The sequence below is a fragment of the Pseudonaja textilis genome, chromosome 5, assembly GCF_049901715.1.
Source record: "Pseudonaja textilis isolate UNSWEBS1 chromosome 5, rPseTex1.2, whole genome shotgun sequence".
In the NCBI taxonomy this organism is placed as follows: domain Eukaryota; kingdom Metazoa; phylum Chordata; class Lepidosauria; order Squamata; family Elapidae; genus Pseudonaja; species Pseudonaja textilis.
Window position 1 is genome coordinate 65,756,506 of NC_141994.1, and position 15,324 is coordinate 65,771,829.

Below are 15,324 nucleotides of genomic sequence, written 5' to 3' on the forward strand. Positions count from 1 at the left end.
GCAGTGGGAACAGACAACCCATGATAAAAATACCTTCAAAAATAAAATGTGCCATAAAGCCTAAGAGTAGAGTTGGTTCTCTTCTAAACATCTCATCTGGGGAAGTTTTTAAAAAATCACTTTTCTTCCTGGCCTGACAATTTTTTTTCTACCTGGGAAACAGAAATAACAGCACCTTATTTCGTTGTTCTCAGGTTTCTGAGTACAATGACAATAAATTTATCTTATCTTATCTTAGTTTCTTAGGATAGGAGTGATTACACTCAGAAACACTGCAGTTATCTAGCCCTGAAGGTAACTATCATAACCATGTCTGTTAATGGAGTCTTTGGCAACTGGATTTTTTTTTTTCTGGGTGATTCGAAACGTGTTGCTACTTATCCGATTTGATGCGATCAGATCAGCAAAACGTTTTGAATCAACAAAAGAAGAAATCCAGTGGCCACGACTCAGCTTCCAGATAACTTTACCTGGATGACTGAGAATTTTCATCGACATGCCATCAACCATGATTGAAATCCTTCCAGCTGTAGCATTCGTGGCAACTTTAACTTATTATTAAATTATTTAAAGAGTTTCAATCAAGAAAGCCCCACCATCTTCATTAAAAAAAAAAAAATGTGGTCCACTGTTGTATATTTGTTATGGTGTGGGATTTTAAGGATAATGTGTTTTGTTGAGGTTTGGTTTTGTTTTTTTTGCTCACCCTTGTAAAGTTCACGCAATTTTATTTTAGCCTGGCCTGTGTTTTCTGTTTTCAAGAGGGATTTGTTTCTCTTGGCTGTCACATCGGTCTTGTTTTCTTCCCCTTCTTTTACCAGGGTCTTGGGCAAGAAGCAGAAAGGGATGGCAACAAGGAAATTTGCAAAGGCGCATACTAGAACTCCCAGCCACCAGGCACCGACCCAACGGGCATCCGTGAGGTTTATCATCACCTCCTCTGGTGAGAAAGGAAGATTAAGAGTCATCTGTTAGGCTTAGGGGTCGTGTGGGGTGCATTTATAGAGAGAGGGAGGGTAGAGACAATGGAGAGAACAGTTACCAACATCTTCATTCTTTATTCATTTTTATCTTCGGCACAGAGCTCCCACTTTTTAAATATTCACTCCACTTTCTTTCTGGCTTTTAAGCCACTTTTGCGACCACCGTTTCTCTGCAAATGCATTAGAGGAAAGGCTCCCTCCTTTCTCCTGGTGCATTGCTGGGCAAGGTGGCCCCTGGTGGAATATGGGAAAGCTAACACCAAGCTGGGAAACTACCAGTTGGGAGAACTTCAGCTCCCAGAATTCTCAGCCAAGGCCAAACTGGTTGGGGAGTTCTTGGAGCTGAAGTCTGTACATCTGGAATTCACTAAGAACTTGGTTCTGTATTTGGCTCTATACTTAACTTGGTTAACCTTAACATAGCATCAGATGAAATAAATTTACAGCTCGCAGAAGTTTATGCCGTTTAACAACATTTGGTCAGAAAAAGTGCTACTGATTTTTGCTGCCATAGACTAATACTGATTCCCTCCTGCAGTGGCTCTGTAGAGAGAGAGGAGAGAGAGAGGGAGGGTTGGAGAGAGACAGATGGATAGAAGAATGAGTTGATAGATGGGTGTGTGGATAGAATAGAATAGAATAGAATAGAATAGAATAGAATAGAATAGAATAGAATGGAATAGAATAGAATAGAATAGAGAATGGAATGGAATGGAATGGAATGGAATAGAATAGAATAGAATAGAATAGAATAGAATAGAATAGAATAGAATAGAATAGAATAGAATAGAATAGAATAGAATGGAATGGAATGGAATGGAATGGAATGGAATGGAATGGAATGGAATGGAATAGAATAGAATAGCATAGCATAGCATAGCATAGCATAGCATAGCATAGCATAGCATAGCATTGAATTCTTTATTGGCCAGGTGTGATTGGGCACACAAGGAATTTGTCTTTGGTGCATATACTCAGTGCACATAAGAAAAAATAAAATACATTCATCAAGAATCATAAGATACAACACTTAGTGATAGTCATAGGTTACTATAAGCAATCAAAACATACTAGGAAAACAAATAAAACAATATAAATTATAAAGATACAAGCAACAGGGTTATAGTCATAAGTGGGAAGAGATAGGTACTATGAAGAATGAGAAGAAGAATAGTAATACTAGATAGATAGATAGATAGATAGATAGATAGATAGATAGATAGATAGATAGAGACATAGAGACATAGAGACACAGACAGATTGATTGACTGACTGACTATATGTAGTTATGTAGTTTCCTATACTTATACTATAGAGATAGCCAGCTGCTCTCCAGATGTTCAGGGCAACATCAACTCTTATCATTTCTAGCCAACATGGAAATAATTAGATTTGGGGTTCAAATAGTTGGAAAGCCATTTTCAGTGTCATGATGTCACTGTGCAAGGTCAGTGATGGATCCATGATGACATGTTGACCTTAATTATCAGGCCACTACGTTTCCATTCATGGCAAAGCGAAGTTAAAATAGTCACTGTTAACAACTGGCATTAGACACTAACACTCCAAAGTTAGAAAATTCAGAAAGACATGCATGGAATCCATTTTTCTAGTGATTAATGGTTATAGATTTTGTCTGTAACCAATTGTCTTACCCAGGTTTATGAATCCAATATCCACGTACAACTGAGCACAATAAGAGCCAATCATTAAACCGAATAAAGGACCCAAGACAGTTGCTATTTGTAGACAGCCTAAAGGAGTGGAAAAGATTCAAACATGTTAAACATTGCATACATGTACATAAACAGATGAGCTGGCATTGCAATGTCAGAACACACTTTTCCGCCTTCTAACGAAGCATCTATATTCCACAGCCACTCAGGTAATTGTCCCAAAGGTGCTTTTTTTCAGAAGGCAACTGGACTTTCTTGTTTTTTCTTCGAAGACATTTTGCTTCTCATCTAAGAAGCTTCTTCAGCTCAGACTGGAGGGTGGGGAATGGAAGGATTTCTATTCCTTGCAGACAGCTGGTCATTTGCACCTTTTTAGAGGGTCACTGAGGCCATTTGGAGGTTTATCTGTGTCTTCAGGGTCACCTGAGTTGTGCTCCTGGTTCCTGTAGTCTGCAATTTTTTTTCCCCCTCTGGAAATCCATTTCTACTTCCACACCATTCAAAGGGTGTTCATCCCAAATTGCATAGCTAAAAGTCTGTAGAGATTCTCAGTCATCTAAGTCCTCGTCATCCAAAAGGTGCTTTTTCAGAATGTGGATGACTGAGAATTGCTACAGACAGAATAACTTTATTACGGTCTTAGACCAGCAATAGACATCAACTAGTACTGACTAATAACTACCCCTCCCCGTGAAAACGGGCAATAGACCACAAACTGGGATCCTACGGGCTCTTACCAGCATTCTTAATGTCCCTAGGCTTTGACCAAGAAAAGCAAGTAATAATCAATAGAATGAAGGACATGGTGTTCCAAGAAGAACTAAATAGGTTGGCTTGCCACAGCAGGGACAGAATCAAACAGGGAGTGTGGAAATCAGCAAGATATCTAAATGATCTGATCTTCCCAAAACCAAGAATAACATTCTTCAGAGCCAGATTTAATATTCTCCCATCAGCACTCCTTCAGGGCAGGCATAAGAAAACACCAATAGCAGAACAGGTGTGCATACGTGGTAAAGGAGAAGTTGAAGATATCTCACATGTTTTATTGTACTGTGAGTTATACAGAGTTTATAGGTCATTGTATATTCTCCCCTTACGAGAGAGACTGCCAGGGAGGGCAGACAATTTTTATGCAGACTTTGCTACAGACACTCAGGTATTTGTGTGCTACTCAGAGGAACAGTAGGTATTTAATTAGGTTACTGGCTGACCAGATTATATATAAATTACTGGATTCTGGAAATATATTAATATACTTGCAGGTAGTCCTTGAGTTATGTCCATTCATTTAGTGACTGTACAGGTAGTCCTCGACTTACAACAGTTCAAAGTTAGTGACCATTCAAAGTTACGATGGCACTGAAAAAAGTGACTTATGTCCATTTTTCACACTTGTGACCGTTGCAGCATCCCCATGGTTACATAATTTACATTCGGAAGCTTGACAACTGGTTCACCTCTATGATGGCTGCGGTGTCCTGAGGTCCTGTGGTTGTCCTTTGCAACCTTCTGACAAGGAAAGTCAACGGGGAAGCCAGATTCGCTTAACAATTTAATAACTGCTGTGATTCACTTAACGAATATGGCAAGGAAAGTCATAAATTGGGGCAAAACTCACTTAACAAATTTCTCCCTTAGCAACATAAATTTAGGGCTCAATTTATGTAGCTGTAAGTCAAGGCCTGGATAAAATCATGGCAGCGCTGAAAAAACGGACTTATGACTGGTACTTGAAGTCATGGCCATTACAGCATCCTCATGGTGGCATGATATTGTTCCGGTTGCTTGGCAATCAGCTCACACTTAATGACAGTTGTGGTATCCTGGAGTCATGATATTTGTGACCACTCTTTGTGACCTTCCCTGCCAGCTTCCCACAAGCAGAATCAATAGGGAAGCCATCAGGAAGTCACAATTTACCTCAGGAAATCACTCTTCCCACCATTTTTTCCTCCCAAGGAGGTCCTGAACAGCTGGGCAACTGTGGCACCCGGCAGTTGGCTATCTGCCCACCGTGCCATATTTCTGCCATGTCATAATACCCTCCCACCTGTCCAGTCTTGTGCTGGATCACAGCACTTACCCATGCAACCACCCATACTCATGCATGCCACAGCAACAACTCCCACCCATCTGTACTCTATAGCAGGGGTCCTCAACCACCGGTCCCTGGACCAGTACCAGTCCGTGGAACAATTTCTACTGGGCCGCCGGTTTGCTGGGTGCCGCCATCTTGTTTTGATGAAAAAGTGCTTCCGGTGAGCTTTTCCGGGTAGAAAGCAGCATTTGGGTGCTGAAAGAATCCTCGCGCCTTAGTTTCATTGAGGGGGGGCGGCTTTGAACAAAACTAAGGCACGAGGATTCTTTCAGCACGCATGGCAAGGCAAGCCGAGCGACCGTCCCGAAGCCGTCGCGAAGCCCATTGACACAGGTACAAAGGAGGAGTTGAAGGTGGCAGGGAGAAGGACGGCTGGCTGGCCGGTTGCTCAGCTCGCCTTGCCATGCGTGCTGATGCCGGTACCGGGCCGCGGATGATTTTGTGATGCCAGTACCGGGCCACGGCACAAAAAAGGTTGGGGACCACTGCTCTATAGCACTCATCCACCATCACCCCTACTTATGAGCCACCTAAGGAAAATGTTGCCATGACTGGGACTTATGATTTCGTTCCAGCTTCCCCATTGACTTCGCTTATTGGGAGTGGCAGGAAGTCAGATTCAGAATCACATGAGGTCTTGCTTAATGACCCACAATTATTCCTTAAAAACAGCAATAAGGATCACCAGGGTTGTTGTCGCTAAGACATCACGCTTTATGACTGCATTGCTAAACAATGGAAATTCCAGTTCCAACTGCCATCATAACTCAAGAACTAGCTGTACAAATAAATTTCATTTTCTTGTGAGCACTGTGATTGCACTGGAAATGTGTTACTTCAGTTGAAGCTAAAGTGAAAAATCCCAGGATCCTGTATCCTGTAGTACATTCAGTGCTACAAATTTCTTCCTCTTTGGTTATAAAAGCCTTTTTAAAAAGTGTTTTATAAAATATGACATAAAATTTGCAGGCTTACCTATGTAGAATGGAGAATTTTCTGCTCTTGCAAAATCCTCTACATAGGAGATGCCTAAAGGTGTGATGGGAGTTTCACCTATTCCTCGTACGATGTTTCCTATTAGCACAGATATCCACATCAAAGATCCTTCTTGTTCCTCACATTCTAAAAAGGGCAATAATAAGCAGAAACAATAACCCAAAAAATGTATGAGGGGGATGTTCATAGACACAGATGTTCAAAACTGTTGATGATTTTCATTGATCAGTAAGGAAATGGATGTAAATCAACGACAAAAATTATGTGTGAATGACCAAGCACAATTGTTTACACAGCATATTGTACTTTCCTTGTTCATTCGACAAGGGAATATAGATACTCCTCGACTTACAACAGTTTGTTTGGCAGCTGTTCAAAATTTCAATAGCAATGGAAAAAGTGACTTATGATCATTTTTCACATTTATGACTGTTGTGGCACCCCCATGCTCAAAATTCAGATGCTTGGCAACTGATTCACATCTACGACGGTTTCAGTATCCCGAGGTCACGGGATTACCTTTTGTGACTTTCTGACAAGCAAAATCAAAGGGGAAGCCAGATTCATTTAAAAACCGTGTTACTAACTTAACAGCTGCAGTGATTCACTTTACAACAGTGACAAGAAAAGCCACAAAACAGGGCAAAATTTACTTAACATATGTGTCACTTAGCAACAGAAATATTGGGCTCCATTGTGGTCATAAGTTGAGGACTACCTGTCACCTGACTTCTATTGGCTTCTTTGTTATAATGGCATGAATGACCTTTCTGGTTGCTATTGTCAGGCCCATAGAATGAGGACCATACGCTAAGTTCCAGTTAAGAAACTTTATTGATCAAGTTTATACACAAGAATTTAATCAACTGGCGGTCAGCACTAAAATGGCACTAGAGTTAACAGAATTCAAGAGGGGCTGGATTTGGAGCATTTGTGGACACGTCATGATTTTAGGCTGAACCCTCTCTTGACTCTTTCCCCAGGGTCTGTCTCTACTTCTCCTACAGCTTTTGGCTGACTTGCTATGATGTCACAGAAGACCTAGGAAACCTAATAATAACATCTGTCAAACTGTCAACTGGACCAATGTTAATTAACAGTCAAATGGGCTTGTTTGGGCTTTAGTTATTCCGATTACCTTCTACCACTGAGACAGGGAAGTAACATTTAGAGGAAGCTAAATGGACCAAAAGGAGAACTTTACCTTCTGAAGGTAACAGGGTAGATTTGAACCTGTCACTTTGATTTGCAAGGCAAACAGCCATACTCGAAGAAATATTTTCAGAAGTGGAAGCTGTGTTTTCATACTGGTACCTGTGAATCAAAATAAACTGCATAAAATAGCACTAGGGTATGTTTGTTCTTTCCATGTGGGTAGGGGGAGTACATGGGCAAGCTTTAGTAGAGAAATTCAGGGTATCATCTATGTCACACCACAACATGTAACTATTGTGCTATTGTTGCTCTCTAGCACGAGGACAAAATAATCTATTCATTCATCTATTTAGCAGAACCATAGACAAAATCCCTTGATTTAGCAGCGGTCCTGCAGGAGACTAACATTTTTTTTAAAGGGAGCACAGTTGACCACAGAGAACAAATACGAAGTACTCAACGTATATTATTTTGCATCTTTTGCACAAAGTGAGTTAATGAGTTATATCATCATGACTTCCATTGGATACCTTTAGGGGGATGTGTATCAGTCTATAAAAAGAAATATACTTACTACTTGGATATATTTGACTTTCTGATCCTACCTCATGTGAACTATGTACTGAGTCATTCATTCCTCCAAAGGAATATTTAGAATATTTACAGAATTAGCAACCCAGAACAAGAATGAATGAGGGTCATCAGTTTTGGCGATGCGGGAGAAGGGGTGGGGAAGATGAGAAACAATGCATTACAATGACATGACACAAACCACACAGAGGACATACATGCACCTGACATCTACTGCTAAATATAGCTATATAGGTAAATATAATAATATGCAAGTATGAAAGGCTACATTTGGTGTTGTGACAGCACCACTCACGTTTTGTCATTGTCGCATTGTATTTGCAGCATATTTGCAGCATCCCAGGGTCATGTGACCTACCCAACCAAGTCAATGGGGCAAGTTGGTTTTACTTAACGACTGTGTGATTCACTTAACAATGGCAGGGATTCACTTATCAACCATAACAAAAAAAAAAGCTCATAAAATCATTCATGGGTCCCTTAAACACCCACTGGGTCAGCAATAGAAATTTTGGTTCCAACTGTGGTTGTAAGTTGAGGACCTACCCATGTGAGAATTAGATAAGATCAGGAACTTACCTCCCCATTAGAAAATGAGGCAGTGCTATCAAAACACATCCCAAACCCATGGTTGCACATCCAAGCCCAATCATGCGTGGCCTGTGAAGTTTTGATCCCAAGTAACTCACAAAGATGATCACCAGCAGGTCACCTGTAGAAATAAACTAGGCTAGGTACAAATAGATTTGTAAAAAAAAAGAGGTTGAGACTCTAGAAAGAGTGCAGAGAAGAGCAACAAAGATGATTAGGGGACTGGAGGCTAAAACATATGAAGAACGGTTGTAGAAACTTGGCATGGCTAGTCTAGTGAAGATAAGAATTAGGGGTGACATGATAGCAGTTTTCAGTATCTCAGAGACTGCCCCAAAGAAGGGGGAGTCAATCTATTCTCCAGAGCACCAGAAGGCAGGACAAGAAGGAATGGGTGGAAACCAATCAAGGAGAGAAGCAACTTAGAACTAAGAAGAAATTTCCTGACAGTGAGAACAATTAATCAGTGGAACAGCTTGCCTTCAGAAATTGTGGATGCTCCAATACTGGAAGCTTTTAAGAAGAGATTGGATAACCATTTATCTGAAATGGTGTAGGGTTTCCTGCCGGAGCAGGGGGTTGGGCTAGAAGACCTCCAAAGTCCCTTCCAACTATTCTATTCTGTTCTGTTCTGTTCTGTTCCGTTCCGTTCCGTTCCATTCTATTCTAATCTATTCTACTCTACTCTACTCTATTTCTTCATTCCTAAGTTTTCATTCTTCCTGTCTAATCATCTTAGATTAGAATATGCTTTATCATGCTGATGTTTGGTATAACCACATTAAATACACGTAAAATTTAAATAAATGTGCTTATTTGTTAGGATATTAAATTTATTAGCTGGAACAGTAAAATTGCACAATGGGACAGAACACACGGTTGGAGTTGATTGGTTGGAGAGCGCCTGGCTCGTACCTGGGGCAATCTACCCTATGATTGGTTGCTGTGTTTCCTTTTTTCCCGCCTTTTTCTTCTGTGCACTCTGTGTTCCTGCCTGTCTTGTCTGATGTTAATATAAACTATAAATATATTTATTTATATAAAACTACCTGTTTCTGTCAGCATCTCTGACTTTGTTTGGATAGTTGCTGCACAATTCCTTGCCCTTTATTGCAAACCTGTGCCTACCCATTTCGAAGGCTCCATTGATAACTCCAACCAGATAGGCAGGGATGTTGAAACGCCTTTCAATCTGAGTCAGCATGCTGTTTATGTACGCCCCACTCATAGTCTTGGTCAGATAGGCTAAATATAACAATATTAAAAATACCTAGAAGGAAATGAGGAAAATCAACAGGGAATTAATCACATCAAATTCACTGGCACGTAAAGTGTGGGATTGAGACCAGGATGTTTCCCACTCAATGGATTTGGGCTGGGAACAATCTCCCTCACTCTCTCTCTCTCTCCCACCCTCCCTCACCGTCGTCCTCCCCCTCTCCTTCCCTCTCCCCCTCTCCCCCTCCTTCCCTCTCCCTTTCTCTCCCTCTCTCCACCTCTCCCTCCCTCTCTCTCCCTCTCCCTCTCTCTATCTTTCTCCCTCCTTCTCCCTCTCTCTCCCTGTCACTTTTTTTTTAAAAAAAATCTACTTTATAAAGTTTCAAGGACAGATAAAATACAAACTAACAGGAAAATAAAAATAAAAATAGGGAGAAAGGCAGTGAAAAGGGAGAAAAAAGGAAAAAAATTAACAGTGCAAATACATAATAAAAATAGCCTCTTATTCTAAATTAAACAACCCCCCTCAAAAAAAACAACATATAAAATGGACCAATTAGACAATCAAAATAACATTAGAATTATATAACAAAATAACCTCTCACTCTAAATTTAAGCATCAATATAAAAGAATATATAGTATACAGGTTTAATAGTGAGATAGTGGGACTTCCAGCTGTATGATTTGAGTAAGATGCTTCTTCTTGCTTGCTTATGCATAAAAAAGATATATTTATCTAGTTTTTAAGCTCAGCTCCTATTTAGACAAGGCACACCAACTAATGCTGGTATTTATGGTTAACAGTATTGTGTGAAGTTGGCTGGGCAGGATGTATTCAGGAGACAAACCATGGCTTAAGAATGTTTCTAGTATTTGCACGCGTGTGTATTGACAATTGATGTCTTTTCCCCTCTACAATGGCCCAGATAGATTCCTTTATTGACAAGTATTATGTATGCAATTGCTCCCTTTTTCTGGCTTTTCCAAGTGGTGCTTCTGATCCCTTATGTAACTGTAAGAACACGCCTGGCCTATCGGTTGCAAAGGGAGTCACAAAGGTATCAGATTCAGTCCGAAATGGTTAGCTTTTAAAAGGCCAGAGTAATTTAAGACAGTTTAGCTTTAATCTCCTTTGTTCTGTTTGTAGACTATGGAAACCATCTGCAAAATGTGTAGGGCATTTTATTTCTTCTTCCCTGAGAATGTTTTTTTCTGGTGAGACCGGTCTATTAGGGCAACCTGGTCTACCCAAATATGGGACAGAGGATACTGCCTCTGCTTTTGCCTTTCAGCCTCAATCCAGGAGTGTTCGCAGGCAGTCGCTTCCGCAACAAACTATTTTTGTGTTAAATTCTAATTTACCGACAAAAAAAATAAAGGGAGACTAGTATAGTTATTCTTCCTTGAGAGTTATAGCACGCTAAAATTCTTAACAATTTTGAAAATGAACTTTTTGGATAGGCAAAAAAATTGAGTCAGAAGAAATTACATTTTGTTGCCGTAGACACATATGCAAAGATTTCCACTCCCTGAACTTCTCTTTCACATTGCACATTCTCCCTGTTCTGTGGGAAAGACCTTGGGAGACCCCGCAAAGAGATGCTGCCTAGGGAAAGGTTAGATAAGAGACATCACAGCTTGCACCTGGATAGTGGTGCAGGACAAGAGGTCCCAAAGACACCTTCCTTGGTTTCTCAGGCTGTAAAGGAAGTGGTGGGTGAATTGTACTTCCACACTTGCAAGATCACACTTGATATCATCCTCACCAGGTAGACCAGGCAGGAAATAGGACCAGATGAACTAATTCTGCTTTATTGTAAGACTACATTAAATGAACCTTGCAAATCTGAAAGTGTCAATTTAATGTCTCATGTAGGACTTTTGGCATAAAACCAACCCTCGTATATATTTTAACAGATGTTCAGATTCTTCCAGGCAAGGAATCGGGAGGTTAGTTAAGCCTACAAAGTATTATTCATTTATCGTCAATGAGATAGCCTTGTTTGCCCTTTTGTTCTCATGTTTTTTGCTTTTGTTATGCTTCTCTCTTTCTCTTTGTATTTGTTATATTGATGCTTTTAACCATATTTACCATCCAGAGTGGCCTTGGGAAAATGGGCAACATATATATTGAAATAAATGAATAATACATTTTGTACTGCATCTTGGATAATCATATTCTCCCAATGTTTTTTTTTTTTCTGAAAGACTCCCACTAACATCAATCTAACACAGTCCTGAATGGACATGTATAGAATCGTGTGTGTGTGTGTGTGTGTGTGTGTGTGTGTGTGTGTGTGTTATTTGTAGGCCAGGAAACTATAAACTCAGCACAATCCACGACAGTTTATTCCTAAAATCTGTTTCTTCGCTGTGTTATTATTTTACAAAACAGCCTGGTTTTGTTTTTGTTTTTCTAAAAAGCATTCCTATTCCATGTCAACTCAGCTTTTATACACACAGCTTCCTAAAGTCAATCTCAGATAAGACCTGAGCAAGAAGAAGAAAAAAATCTGATTAAAACTCTGCAGTCTGCAATTACACGAAGCATTTCAATAGTGGAATTTTCTACTCTAAGGTTGGAATCTCCTCTTTGTCATATAGATCTAGATTAGTATTTCTCAACCTCACCAACATTAAGATGTGTGGACTTCAATTCTCAGAATTCCTCAGTTGCCTGCTTAATTCAGGTATATATTAACATAGTTTCCAGAGTAAAGGTCCAGTTTAAAGTCCATTGGCACCAGCAAAAACTTGTTAGTACACAAACCCTGTGCTTATATAATGGATAAAGCAAAGAGGTCAACTGCCTTTTTCAACCCTTCACTTTTTATCCAATTGGCACAATTACAACTGGTGATAAAAGAATTTGGGAGAAGCAACAGATTAGACCCAACAGACTGTATGAAACACTCTCTTCCAACTTTACATCTGGGTTTGGTCTAAGTATCAAACCTAAACGTAGAGTAATAGTCCACCATTATGCTATTTACCTTACATGGGATGCCTAAACTAGTAAACCATATTATTTCTTCACTTGCTGCCCATATAAACAAAGGCATGAACTACTCTGAATCACAAATTATTTAAACCAGGTGTGTCAAACTCAAGGCCCAGGGGCTGGATCTGGTCCACCGGGTGCTTAGATCTGGCCCGTGGGGCTGCCCTGCAAACAGCAAAGGACTGTCCCACCGTACCTTTGCCAGAAAAATGGGACTTGGGAGGCCACTGTGATCCTTCTGGACTCTATATGCAAGCATATACCGTAAATGAAATGAGTTTTATATATACAGTGGAACCTTTGGGTTGGCAGAGGGTTGCAGGAGGCCGTCGCAGCAGAAAATGGAGCTCGGGAGCCTGTTTTTACTGGCAGCATGCTTGGGCCACCACAGGCACTCCCCAACACAGGTGATTTCATGCTGGCTATGCCTACCCATGCCACACACACACACACACACACACACACACACACACACAAACCTGAGGTCAAATACAACCTTGATGCGACCCTCAATGAAATTGAGTTTGACACCCCAGAAATAGAATAACATTTGTTGCCAAATGGATTTTCCCAAGCAATCTATATGCAAGCATATACCTTATATGAAATGAGTTTTATATATACAGTGGAACCTTTGGGTCATGAACGCTCTTGCTCGCAACCAAATCGGGTGGCGAACAAAAAATCTGACTGATTTTTGAATCAGGCCATGATTCAGGCCATGATTCCAAAATCGGGTAGTGAACAAAAACGGCGTGGAAAGATTCTCTTTCTGTGCCAGTTTGCCCTTTGGCTCTATTTTGGGGGGTGTTTCTTTGCCCACGTATGTGCAGACGGTTGTGCTTTTAGTCACGACCAAATCGGGTTATGGCTGAAATCCTGGAATGGATTACACTCATGACCCAAGGCTCCACTATATCGGGAATAATAAGATGCTGATACCTTCAATTTGGACAGGGAACAAGCAGGCGTTAACTTCTTAGAGCCCTTCATGTCACTTTTCAGATCAGATGGGATGTCCTCTTTGCAGTTATTTGCCTCGGTCTTGCTGACCGTCTTAAAGAAGAGAGAGAGAAACAAACATGGATGACATAATGAAACAAACTTTCAAAACTAGGAGAGAGGTGTAGATATCTGGGAGAGCTAAGCTGAAGATACCACTAGTCTCAAATGGAAGCGTTAAGACCCAGAGATTAAATTTTCAGTTTTGTACAGGAGGTTTCTACTGAAACTGTTGAGTCTAAGTATCAGAATAGAGTTAGAACTAGATCTTAAGCCCCTGTGAAAAGTTTGAAATATGGAGAGACTGTTGATTTAAATGCAAGCATTCCAAATACAAACAGGGATAGATATTTTATTTATTGAGTTTTAGATCCTTGGAAACCAAACGTCAACCTTAGATACAATTCCTAAGGTATGCAACATTTTTTTCCTACTCCAATGTAGTACAGTATAGCTTTATTGATTAGGCAATTGATCATATCAAAAAGCAGTAGCTGTCAGTGGCAATAAAATACTATAAAATAAGGTAAAGTGAAATAAGATGAGATAAAATAGGGGAAGATAAAAATGGAATGAAAGATAAAAGAGTGAGAAGAAATAACATGAAATGAAATAGCATGCAGAAGCATCAGATAAGTACCAAAATACAAATCAGTGCATGTTTAATTGAATGCATCCTTTTCCCATGTTGGCGCAGTGGTCAGAATGCAGTATTGCAGGCTAATTCAACTCACTGCCAGGAGTTCGATCCTCACTGGCTCAAGGTTGACTAAACCTCCCATTCTTCCAAGGTCAGTAAAATAAGGACTCAGATTTGGGGGGCATGGGGGGCAATATGCTGACTCTGTGGGAATGGTGCAGTGGCCTAGAAGCGGAGCTCGCGCCTCACAAAATCAGTAGGTTGCAAATTCGATCCTAGGTTAGAGGCAAATATTTCTCTCTCTGGGCTCTCTGAGAATACATCTGCTGAACAAAACTCAGCATTGGTGACAGGAAGGGCATCCGGCCAGTAAAACACTCTGCTAGCTCCATTCAATTGCCCATACTCTACTTGACAGGGTTAAGTGCTCCTGCTGATGAATATGCTAACTCTGTAGACCTCTTAGAGCCGTGATGGCGAACCTATGGCACATGTGCCAGAAGGGGCATGGAGAGCCATTTCTGCTGGCACACAAGCCAACACCTGGAAAAGATCCACTGCGCATGTGCGCACCTCCTGCCAGCCAGCAGATTGTAGGGCATCTGCCGTGCATGAGTGGTAAGCAGGATGTACATGGGAGACGCATGCGTATGCGCAGTGGCACATGGTGTACGCGGGGGCAGTGTGCACAGGGGGTCTTGCACACTTGCACGGGGGTGGGGGGATGTATGCATAGCATTGTGGGTGCAGGTACGAATGGTTGCGTGCACTTTCGGCATGCAACAATTAAAAGGTTAGCCATCACAGCCTTAGAGAGTACTGTAAAGCATGATGAAGTAGTATATAAGTAGAATAGAACAGAACAGAATAGAATAGAATTCTTTATTGGCCAAGTGTGATTGGACACACAAGGAATTTGTCATTACTCTCTGAAGTCTGTGTCTATCCTGTTGGGTTGCAGAACCAAACCAGACAGTCTAAGTGCTATTGCTACAGGCTACACCAATGTGTTCCATAAAACACATTCTCAGCTGAAAAGCTCTGACTATACAACTTAGCAGTTCTAGACATTACATATGTGTTACCCTAAACCAGAAAGCACCTAAGAAACACAGGACAAGAAGTAATTTGACAAAAGTTTGTTAAAGAGAGATCCAACATAGAACTAAGGAGAAATTTTCTGAGGGGGAGAACAATTAATCAGGGAAATGATTTTCCTTCAGAAGCTGTGGGTGCCCTATCAGTGGAGGTTTTCAAGAAGAGACTGGACAGCCATTTGTCTGGAATGGTATAGAGTGGTTGGACTAGAAGACCTCCAAGGTCTCTTCCAACCCTATTATTCTATGATCTATAATCTGATGATGATGTT

General features: G+C 40.7%; 1 protein-coding gene across 7 annotated transcripts in view; it reads right to left on the bottom strand.

Moving 5' to 3' along the window:
• Positions 1–15,324, bottom strand: part of SLCO1A2 (solute carrier organic anion transporter family member 1A2) — a 43,626-nt gene that overhangs the window by 15,949 nt on the left and 12,353 nt on the right. For all 7 annotated transcript variants that reach the window (XR_015743927.1, XR_015743926.1, XR_015743925.1 and 4 more), the window contains 7 exons: positions 13,256–13,369; positions 9,222–9,363; positions 8,082–8,214; positions 6,961–7,070; positions 5,736–5,882; positions 2,639–2,737; positions 707–940 (listed from right to left, as the gene is read on the bottom strand). Coding sequence is in view for 4 of the 7 variants with exons in the window: in XM_026710804.2 (XP_026566589.1) it covers positions 707–940; positions 2,639–2,737; positions 5,736–5,882; positions 6,961–7,070; positions 8,082–8,214; positions 9,222–9,363; positions 13,256–13,369 (979 nt within the window). In the remaining 3 variants the exon portion in view is untranslated. The remainder of the gene's footprint in view (positions 1–706; positions 941–2,638; positions 2,738–5,735; positions 5,883–6,960; positions 7,071–8,081; positions 8,215–9,221; positions 9,364–13,255; positions 13,370–15,324) is intronic.